This window comes from Rhipicephalus microplus, chromosome 1 (assembly GCF_043290135.1).
Source record: "Rhipicephalus microplus isolate Deutch F79 chromosome 1, USDA_Rmic, whole genome shotgun sequence".
Classification (NCBI taxonomy): Eukaryota; Metazoa; Arthropoda; class Arachnida; order Ixodida; family Ixodidae; genus Rhipicephalus; species Rhipicephalus microplus.
Window position 1 is genome coordinate 283,011,846 of NC_134700.1, and position 11,805 is coordinate 283,023,650.

Below are 11,805 nucleotides of genomic sequence, written 5' to 3' on the forward strand. Positions count from 1 at the left end.
AGTGGTGGCACTTGTAGCTATAGCGGTGTCTACTCGACATTCGTAGTCCCCATTGACTGTCATAGTTTTGACAGAAAGGGCTGATTACAAACTTGTTGTCTGGAAAAAGAAAACTTTGTAATTTGTTTACCCAACAGTTATTTCCACACTAATTATTTCTCCCTCGCAGAATGTGCACCTCCTTGGCGGTGCGCTGGGAATCGGTGGCTCCCTGTGGATTCTTTTTGGTCAGATGACTCCCATGTACAAAGATTATCAAATATACGGTGTCGCCGCTGTTGTGGGGGCTGCGAGCACGACCATGCTGCTTGCCAGTCTAGCCATCACAAATGAACTCATTGGTGGCCACACGGTGAGTGCTGCCCTTGATTGCCCGTTTTGCGTTTCATGGCAGAGAGCAAACATCTACTAGACATTTTTCATAGTTTTAAAGCTAGCTCAATCAATGGCAGCTATAGTCAGTTGCAACCTAAGAATAAAAGTCAAATTGGAAATAAAAGCGCCGCCCCTAAAACTGCAACTCACCGGCCATTCATCTGTACAAGAGAGCCGTGCTACATGGTTTTTGTTGCAACTATAAGTACTTCTTCGCTGCTAACACAAATGCTATGTGCAATAATAAATAAAAGTTCAACGTCCCTGGTTGAAACATTACATCATTTGAAGGAGAGTGATTTCGAATTCTTTGTAGAAATTGCACAAGAAGCCAATGTGTTTTGACCGAAAATCAGAGGCACCGTGTATCTTTATTAGGAAAGCACTGATCTAAACTGTGTGAATGGTTCTTCGTGTCACAGATATGGAGAAACAGGATTTGATGCAAATTTCCTTGGGGTGGGAGAGGCACTGTTGCAGGTGGAGCTTACATTTATTCTTGCATTCTAAACGACAATAGTCACCTCCGAAAAGAGTGTGCTAAGAGCAGTTTACTTCGCTATGTCACGGAAAATGGGGACTCGGGTCTCATAATAGAGACACTAATTATAAATGAGCCCCAGCATGCACAGCTAAGACTTCATCTCCACTCGTAGGATGGCAGGTACAGCCGTTAATTTGGCAAACATGCAGTGCAGGGAAGCGTGCTTGCGGCTTGTGAAAATCGGCTATAGCATAATCTTAGTTACCTTGTTTCATAGTTTTAAGCTACGCCGATGCCTAGTGAATTCGGGTAAAATGAATGTAATGGTGCTTCTTTTTGTCTCTTTTAAGAAGCTTCTTGTGCTAAAAAAAATGGAATTCAATGATGTCTCCTGTAGGTTCCGGTGTGATGTGGTCTTCTCTGGTCGTTGGGAGTAGCTTTGGCAGTAGTACAGTGGAATACAGACATATGAAACCTGGCTATACTGAAATATTTTCTGTGGTGAACAGTTCTACAATCTCCTTGTAAATTGTCACTTCACACAGCTTTATACTGACAATGGGAGACAAACCCAAATGTGAAGCTTGTCAAGATGAGATAACAATAAGCCACATCTTAATTTGCTCAGAATTGAAACACTGAAAAAAATCTTCTTACTGAATTTTAAGATGAGCATATTTCTATTTGCTTAGAATTTATTATAGGTGGAGAACTTTTACATACATGTATGTTTTCAAGCTTTTTAAAGGCAGCAGGATTTCTACAGAAACTTTGAAGTCTCGTTTTTTAGTTGGCTAGCTAAACATTGTTACTTACCTCATCCACTTTCTCATCTTTGAAAACAGGGACGAGATTTTTGTTCAGTCAGTAGACACCACCTGCTCGGGCAAGGAGTCATCGATGTGGCTCATTTTTTTATTACACAGTTTATACCTCGTGTTTAGAACATGATAGACCTAGTTTCTTATGTGCCAATAAACCAAACAAACTATCCAACCAACCTTGTAAATCTCATGCAAATACTGTGTGTATGTCTATGAGTTGCAAGTAATGTGTGTGTATGCATGTACAATGGGTGTATCAAACTACTGTTCACTTCCACATTCAATATGCAGAATGCCACCCGCTGCCCTTGCGAGAACTTTTGTTAGAATGAGATCACCTCTCGCATTACATGAAATGGCACTGCTTGACGCAGCACGCTAAATTAGAAGGGTTGTGTAGGCCATGTAGGAAGATTGTCTGTGTGTGTGTACCTGTGTTTGTGCCTGTGTGGGTCAAAAATGCGAGTAGCTTGCACATCGGGGATTTTATTTGCTCTCTATAGTAACGGAGTCATTTTAATAAGCATCACTGTCTTGCAGGCGTGTGATGTACTGAAGCAATAGAGCAGAGTCAATTAACCTGTTTGCAGTGAAGCACGCTGCCTCCAGCCATTGATTTGTGAATAAAGGTCTCTTGCACTGCTTTAAGAGTAATAAAGGCTGCATGGCTTGATGTGCATCCCTCAAGAAAGTGTGCTGATGAAGGACATCATTAACTTTTGTGTTTCAATACAGCTCTTTAGTGACAAATTAGCGAATTAGTTTTTTTCAATCTCAAGATATTGTCAGAGACATGCAGAGCTTTCAGATAACCTTAAGGTGAAAACGTTTTTCTGTTTTTTTTTATTATCTTTATAACGAAGCTCTTTTGTGGTTCGCATCAGGCTTGCTTCTCTAGACATGCCATCAAATATGTATGGAAGTGTCACCTTGGGGTTCCTATAACAGTTCACCTTGACATCATTCACTCTGACAGCATTTGCTTGGGTGCGGTTCACCCACTTTTTTCTCTCCTTTATTTTTAAGAAAGACAGACTACCTAGTACTCTAAGTGATCTATAAACTGAGCGTAGCAAGTTGCAAGAGCGTCCACTGTGCCACAGCATCCCAAATACAAGGAAATACTCTGAAGTTTCTTCCGACCCACCGATATAGCAGTGCAGGGGTTGTAGCCCAAAACTAAAAGAAATTTGAATTGCATTTTTAGTTCTATTAAAATGACTAAACTGTTTTTACAACGCTAGCAAAAATAGAGTAAAAATAGTTTCAGCGCAGTTACTCGTCTGTCTTCTCTGAGGTTCTCTTATTTTTGTAATGGGCTACATGTAAACTGAACTTGTGGACAGTTTCTGGTTAGAAAAAAATGACATCAATGACAAGTGTGCTCCTTGTATTTTGTATAATCTTATGGGAATTCAGAAGTGTATTTCAAGGAAATAAATGCTGAAATGCTGTGAAATATGTCGCACATCACCCACGAAATCCGAACTACGGCACGAATTATTTGCCAGGGTGCGAAACTGCGGGGTGTGAGTCAACTACGCACGTGCCATCCGTGTTAATATTTTAAGGTTGCTATAAATGGCAAGGTCTTACTTGGTTGCCTTTTTTTGTTTTGCAGACAAGTGGTGCATTTGTCTTTGGAGCAATGAGCTTTATGGACAAGATGGCCAATGGTATTGCTGTGATCATTATTCAGGATGCGCATAAATGCAAGTAAGTGCAGTAAAATTTCCATTTCAACGAACGTGCGTTAATTAATAACTATTCGCTTGTATGAAATTCTTTTGAGTCTCTCGCCAAAGTTCTGTTGGACCCAACGCTAACGCATTTCAGTTCCATTGCCATCCATTGCCTCTCACATCACATTGACAACATCCATTGCCTCTCACATCACATTGATCAGAAATTGCTTAAAAGACTGGGTAGACACAGCACTTTGGTTTTTGAGGACTACATCACCTGTGACTCTTACGTTCAGACATTAACCTCTCTGTTTATAGAAGAGGTAACGGGATTCCCACCAGGAACGTAGAAAAAACAAGAACATTGGGCGTATACCTCTAATTCTACATCGTAAACTCAGCCGTCTTTGACTTGTGTAACGTACTTCGCCCTGACGAGGTCAATGATGATGATTTTGGGACATTAAATCCAACAATTATTATACATTTAATGGAGATGAATGATTAACAATGTCTCCTCCCTCCAATCGAGCATCCAGTGCCACGATGAGAGGCCGTTGCTCCAAACGCCTGCTGTACCTGTCGTGCTTACCGTATATTATTGCACTTACTTTTTACTTTCATATACACAAGGAGGGGGTGGACATGTTTTTGATTTACATGTATTGAGTCCACACAAGCTATCAAAATGCAATTATTATTGATCACATCACATAGAAAAAAAGCCCACAAGCTATCAAAATATAAATATTGTTGATCACACTGCATAGAAAAAAAAGCTGATGTGTGCAACCCCCCCTTCAAAGAAATTTCTGGTTATGCCCCTGCATCCTACTTCAAAAATAAGAAGAGAAGGAGGAAGAAGTAACCCTGTAAAGGAAGCACGGAGTATTTCATCTGAGGAAGCACTGATGTACCGGAAAAAAAAAAGCCCTTCACTGCCCTGCAGACTGTTGTGCCAGAGAAGGCTGATGAGAGCTTCGACACAGTGACTCTATCAGTCACCACTGCAGTCTGAAGGACACAAGTGCACCAAGAAAGTACCGCTCTCCTCAAAACATGCTGGATTGGTAGAAATTAACATTCTAATAAGCAGCATTGCCTATAAAATTTCCAGATCCCTTTTCAACAACTGATGTTTTCTTTATTTCCTGATAACAAGTTGCAACATAGCTATTTTATTTCAGCAAACTTTCACTTTAACGTGCTTTTCCCTCGAGTCCCCTGAAGTTCGTTCAAGCGAAGTTTCACCTTATCATTACAAGTGTTTACTAGTCCCTTGAAAACCGTAAATGTTCTCATAGCTGCGTTTGCTTCATGTAACCTTGCCACTGTTACACCATTCTAACACTCTTCCTACATCACCGACAACATTCCTTCATTATGCCTCAATCATTGACATCTTCCATTGCTTATCACAGGATAGAAGGTCTGTGCTAGTTGCTCCTGATTAACCTTGTGAATTTATTAATCATCGTACCTCATAGCATTCTGCTGTTTCCTAAATTGCTTTGCTTTGCTCTCTCCTATTCCATAAATACAATAGGCTGGCGGTTGGTTATCTGGCCGATCACTATTTTTCTTAAATCTTTATTGGAATATCGGCTATGTCTATTTCTTCAAAAAGTTTTGGGGTGCTGTCGTCTTATCATATAACAAATAGCCAACAATAGTCCATTTCAAAGCTTGTTGTACTGTGGTTACCTTCAGTCTTCCGACCACGTATTATCTGCTTAACACTTAGGTACAAGCATGTCTCATTAATTTTACCCTTAAAGAAGCACTGACATCAATTTCAAGATCGAGATGTGCCCATCATTCGATCACTTGGTATGTCTAAGTCTTCTTGGCCAAATTTGTATGGCGTCCGTCACGTCGAAGTTACCGTAATTACTCTAATCTAACGCGCACCTTTTTTCCGGTTAAGCGAGTTCATAAATCCCATGCGCGTTAGAATCGAGTACGAACAAAAAATTACGGTCAATCTATTGCCATCAACAAATCCGAAATGGCCGCCCCCTACGTGCGTCGGCATGGCGCGTCAACCATTTCTGCCTATGTGTTTCCCATGTGCGGCACTTCGTACGTTCGTACGTGAATCCCGGCTGCGGTGGCTGCATTTCCGATGGAGGCGGAAATGTTGTAGGCCCGTGTACTCAGATTTGGGTGCACGTTGAAGAACCCCAGGTGGTCGAAATTTCCGGAGCCCTCCACTACGGCGTCTCTCATAATCATATGGTGGTTTTGGGACGTTAAACCCCACATATCAGATCAACTTCGTACGTGTACTGAGGAGTTCGTCATCTAGTAGTGCATTAGCATCGACGGCGTGGAAGGGCCGACTCCGAAAACTCTAGTGCACCACGATGCCGCTTTTAAAAGAAAAGTCATCGCGTGTGCAGAAACGGACGGAAATCGGGCCGCATCGCGGTCGTTCGGAGTTCCCGAACCGTGCGTTGCGGGACCGGGAAAAACAAAAGCAGAAGATTGTCGACAGCAAAGCTTCACGCAAAGGCTTCAGTGGGCCATAGCAGGGTCGGTTTCCGCAAATTAAAGAGCTGCTCGGCGAGTATGTGCTTGAGCAGCAAGTGGCACAGAGGCCCGTGACAACAGAACTGCTCCAAGTGCGGGCTACGCAATTAGTCTTAGAAAAAGGTCTAATGCGGAGCCAGTTTAAAGCGAGCAAGTGCTGGCTAACTAACTTTATGAAGAGGAAAGGCTTTTCCCTTCGAAGGGGAACATGCATATGCGAAAAGTTTTGCGGAAGAGTACGATGAAAAGCTTCACAGTTTTCAGAGGTTCGTCCTAAACTTGTGGCGCAACAACGGCTACCTGCTTGGGCAAATCGGGAATGCCGATCAGACGCCTCTTTACGTCGACATGCCTGGCACCACACCCGTCGAGAAGAAGGGGGCGAAGCAAGTTCGCGTGCTGACATCGGTCCACGGTAAAACTACAGTGACGGCAAAGCTCTGTTACACGTCAGATGAGCACAAGCTTCGCCCGTACCTCATATTTAAATCGAAGACGCTCCCGAAAGGAGTCGTTTTTTCGAGTGGTGTGATCGTGCGGGCCAGCGAGAAAAATGGGTGCGCATTGCAATCGATGTCTTACGTTGTTTTTTTTTTTTTTTTTGCGGTGGAAATCGGGTGCGCGTTACAATCGAGGGCGCGGTAGAATCGAGTAAATACGGTATTGTATTTCGACGCCAAACAGCGTAGAAAAGCTAAGGAGAAAAAAACGAAAAATAGACTGCCCTGCGACATCGACACTAGTGCTATGTGTTCGGTGTGATACATACCACAAATACCATCCTAAGTGACGATACGCTAGTAACAATGACGTCGACGATCTCTGAGTGTGTTTGGAGCCGACTCCCAGCCATGCTCTCACTAGTGGCTCTCCTTGCTATGTTGAAACGTGCATGTGATTCATCGTGTCGCATCGACTGATTTGCGTTCTGCTCCACTGCGTGTAAGTACAATGAATCAAAGCGACAATACGTGCCAGAATGTCGGGGAACCGCTGCGCAGTGAGAACCTGCATGTCAAGGCACGGAAAAAGCGGGAATTGCAGGAGTTTCATGCCTTTCCAAGCCACGAACCTCAATGCAGCCAGTGGATTGACTTTGTACGCGCCGTTGGACAGAGGGACTGGACGCCTGCGAAGAACAGCTGTATATGGTCTGTTCACTTTGCGGCGAGCTGCTACATGGTAAATCCTGTGTTGGCGAACCAGTTGGGTTTCACTGGCAGTACGAGGCCTCTTCTCGAGGCCGGGGCTATTCCTACCATGTGCCTTGCTGCAGCTGAAAGCAGCGATTCACTTGCCAAACGTCCGCAACATGAGGTGCGTAGTTGGTGTGCCTGAGCTCCGACAGTACGGCCGGGGCTGATAAATACATTGCATTTACCGCGGAGCTTGCCAAGCAAGAATTGTCATGAATCGTGGCGATGCCCAATTCCAGGTCGCTGTCATCATCACTTGCCGATGTTGACCGCGACGACGGCAAGGACGACGATGTTGGCGATAGAAGCATGTCTACGTCTTCAGAGACACAGCTGGACTGACTGTACGTGCACTCCTAGCAGACGAAACACCAGTGTGACGTCACCATTTTTTGTGAAAGCGGCACTCACTAGCTGTGCAGTGGCCTCGAGGTAGCTCTGCCAGCACCCATTTTGAATCTTGTTCGATAGCGAAAATATTATTCAATATTACAGATACTCATTCGGCACTCAGATGCGTTTTAGGTCGCGAATCGCTACTAGGGGGTCGATAGCTACTTGTTGAAGCAAAAATCTTGACATGAGTAAATTTGATGTCAGTGCTCCTTTAAGGGACTACGTAAATTGGCTTAATAATCTGCCAGGCTGAATTTGGTAAGAGGCAGCAAAAATAACCCACACTGCTAACTGATTTTGCAGTATTTCCCCCAGCTGCATATGATGTAGTAAGCTATTGCACGCTACCGTTTACACATTAACATCGTCTAGGAGCAGATCATTCAATAGTAAATGTGTGCTCATCACATTTGCTGTACCTGAAGTGTCATGAAGCCAGATACTGCTATTGTAACCGTTTCTGCGCTTACCATTAGACACAGGCGCTCGTAAAATGACCACCTAAGTTTGAGTTATCTGGCAAAAGCTGATTTCAAGATCGAATGAAAGATAATCCCATAGAAATGTATCTGGCACCAATGGAGACCAACTGTTGAGGATGAAGTAACTGGAAAAACGAATTATCAGAATCTTGTTGTTCAAGCAGAATGCATATCTTACTCCTATATCTACACATTGACTTACATTTGGGCAAACATTATTCCTCAGTTGCCTGATGTGCGATACTGTGCTTTCTTTTCTCATTTTAGTTCGTGCATAGGTGTACGAGACAACTACTACCAGAAAATAATGGTGTACGTGTGCGGTGGAGCTGCCATTGGTGGAATACTCTTTGCTCTTTCGCTCTTTGCCATCAACCATGACAGCTCGCTAAATACCAGGAATGGTAGCAACGGGGGTAAGTACGGCACAGCCATTTCATATTTTCAGACTTTGACAATGGACAGTTCATCAAAATGCCGCTGAGTTCTTTTGTTTACGATTAGAAGCCAGCCTCTTCGTAATATAAGCGAGCTAAAAAAGGCGCCATTGAATGGTTGTACAGAGTTGCAGGCCTCAAAAGTGATTTGAACAGAAGTGAATGCACATGTACTCTATTTTTAAACAGTGCTACTGTTTAAAAATGCTTTGTTAGAACAGAAGTTTTACCTCATAAAGATAGTTACATGCTAATGGCAATTTTGAGATTACAGGTAAAAGGCCATTTTAGCTGATTATTGTATTGTTCATGCTGTTACTTTTTCAAAACCAGTTTGCAATACTCCTCTACTGCATCACTACATGGTTTTACGCTACACCGCTGCTTTACGATGGAGCTACTTCATTCAGTCGCTGTTATAACTAGCCAGGGATATGCAGAAGTATGATGGCTAGAGATTTTCGTTCTGTTCTTTAAGATGCATTGGTCGTAGTGAATATCAATGCCTGACCATAGTAAAGTAGTGTAGCTTGTGTACACAGCTTGCATTACATGGTGTGCACAAAAATGTCTCATGGGTCTCGATGTAACAGCGATGAGTTGTGTGAGTACTGTTGTAGCATGCTGCTAAAAGATCTCTTGGGCAGCTGACACTTGCATTCTCTCTTCTTTTTTTATTTTGTTCCAGTGTCAACGAATACCAGGCCTGGGGATATTGTTGACGTTCGGTCCTCTAGTCCAGCCGAATATGAAGAGAGCATTGGAAATTACTTGCCAACGTCACCACTCCTAGGATCAGCGTCAAGTGCATAGATTCGTCGAGTGCGTGGCTCGCATAGTGCGCGTGGGAGATTTGTTCGTTCAAGGACGCACATGTGTGTGAGACATTCCTAGGGACATTTTACTCGTCGTCTTCCATTACTGTGTTTCAGTGACGTCTACTGTGCCCAGAGGGTTGCGAACCCCAGGTGGGATGGGGAAGAGCCAAAAAACAAGATTTGACAGGGTTACTCGCACATTCAGCTTGTTGGTCGAGACATTACGCAAAGCATGAAATGGCCTGTATTGCTTTTTCTCCACCTTTTCTTTTTCTAAGCTAGTTTTGAATAATGCCAACACATATTCAATCATTTGCATTCACGTAGTAATGTACACATTACGTGCATCACTTTGTTGTGCACGTATACTTTTGTTTCTTAGCATTCGTAAAAAGAAAGGTACATTTGGAAGTGTTAATGTCTGCCATGTGTAACTTCCTTAGAACATTTGGTATGCCCTTTTTCTACTTCTACAACACATATCTTCATGAAGAACTGCAGAACGTTTAATGTCTCTTTTTCACAGCTTACCTTCCAAGCTACAGGCATACCTCAGTGCTTGTGCACTGTCATTAAGGGGGGATGCATAGTATTATAAGTATTTTTATTGAATCTTCATTTATTTTTATTGTTAAAGACAACGGTAATAATCTCTACCTGTTGCCATTTTTTATAGCTTTAGTATGCTGTTATTACCCGCTCATTTTAGTAGAAATGCTTTTATGATAACTATTATACGCATGTCATTAATTTTAAAATGGGCAGTTCTTGTGGTATTTGTAATCAAGATGACTTGTGCTTTGGGTGACGCATTTTCACTTTTCTAGCCACCTCTACACACTCTTGCCAACGATTACCAGTGAATGATTAGCAACGATTACATGTATGCTGCTTGCCACTGTTGCTTTTTTTTTTGCAAGCATTCTGCTTAAGCAGCACTTGGAACACACTTCAGCTCTCTAGGTATTCTTGGCAGTTTTTAAAAAATTTGCACCGAAGTGCATAGGCCAACAATTTTGCATACCAGCCATGTAGCTGTTTTAAAGAAGGCCATGTTTAACATGAGACTTCTGTCATATGGTTCCTGTTTAGATTGACAGCCAGGTGCTTATTGTCTTAAAAAAGAAAGCAGGCATTTTTATGAAATTGAATGCTTCGCAGAAGTTTTCAAAAAACACAACAAGCTGTCAGTGTTGTGAAACACACCTGCTCCAAAAATCTTGTGTTCAAGAAATCTGCTAAAAGCCTTCAAATTTGACTAAATATGCTTCTTAATCTGATGTAGGGCAAGTTAATATTTGCAAATTTAGAAATAAAGTGCACTGTCAAGGTCTTTTTTTTTTCGCAAAGTTCAACGTAGAAGTTTTGAGACCCAGTAGAATTGGGGCAGTGGTGCATGTCCCAGGACTATCAGCTCCAAATTTGTATAACACACCATTGCTGTTTGTTGGCCATCGTGGTTCACAAAAACATATTTGAGGACACTGCCAGCGCTTACAATTGTCAGCAAAACTGGCTTCATGGTGCAGTCTTTTTTTAATTAAATAATTGATTAATTTTTCGCTGTAATACACATGGTAAACCATCCACACACAAAATAAGAAATTGCGAGTCGTATCGTTGGCTTTTGTATTGATGGTTTTTTGAAGTTTGACGTGGCTTGCATGCTTCATATTGAAGGATTGTGTAATCTATCGGCAATATGGAGGTTAACCTTGCCTGCCCAAGTGCAAGTCATAAGAGGCTTTGTCTTGTTCTTTCTTGGAAGTGCATGTGAAAACTGTGGAGGGTATGCTTATCTTACGTATGGAAAACTCTTCAAGCAGGCCTTGATTTATGAATTCACTTGCAAGCCTTTCTTCTTTGGTTAATTATGACTATCTTAATCAGTCAGTCAAGCTTTATGGCTGTGTTTGTGGAATTAGTATATTTGACAAGAAACTAGTTTCTACATTCACTGCTAATGAGATTATTGTTACTGTTGTTTCACAGTGATACAAACTATGAAAAGTACAAAGATTGTCTAATATTGTCCCAGACGTTGTGTGTTACGTACATCTTGCATCATTTTTAATTGCAGCATTGCTCTGGAGTTGAAGTGATGGGCCTCATTTTCCTGCTGAATTCTCTCACTTGCTTTGTTTTTCTTAGAGGCATTCTGATATTTCCTCGCTTATATACTCCCTTAGCATGCAATTAAATTGTTTTGGGTCGGAAGCGTGTTTGCTGTTTGTAGTTGAATATGTGATGTCTATATTTATAGAATGCACTTATATAAATATGTTGATATGTATACATAGTACACATTATTTACTCGGATTTTGGAGTAATAAACATAGGTACTTCGTGAATTTTGTTGCTCATATGCAACCATCCAGTGATGTTTTGCACCGAGCTATGGTACGACACTTACATTATTGCTTCGGAAGAGCTTCAATATGCATTTCTCATGTTCCTGTGCTGCCCTCTGCCGTTGTGGCAAAGGGTGGGGAAAGGGGGAGACTTGCATTGTGATATGGGACTCAAGGAATCGTCAGAATGAAAATCTTGGAGATTGATATGCAAACAGAGACTAT

General features: G+C 42.1%; 1 protein-coding gene across 5 annotated transcripts in view; it reads left to right on the forward strand.

Moving 5' to 3' along the window:
- The window catches only part of LOC119188270 (major facilitator superfamily domain-containing protein 12-like), a 54,839-nt gene extending 43,259 nt beyond the window's left edge, over positions 1 to 11,580 (forward strand). For all 5 annotated transcript variants that reach the window (XM_075896215.1, XM_075896202.1, XM_075896205.1 and 2 more), the window contains 4 exons: positions 170 to 352; positions 3,305 to 3,399; positions 8,242 to 8,390; positions 9,100 to 11,580. In XM_075896215.1, coding sequence (XP_075752330.1) covers positions 170 to 352; positions 3,305 to 3,399; positions 8,242 to 8,390; positions 9,100 to 9,224 — 552 coding nt within the window. In that variant the 3' untranslated portion in view covers positions 9,225 to 11,580. The remainder of the gene's footprint in view (positions 1 to 169; positions 353 to 3,304; positions 3,400 to 8,241; positions 8,391 to 9,099) is intronic.
- Positions 11,581 to 11,805: the final 225 nt, after the last annotated feature.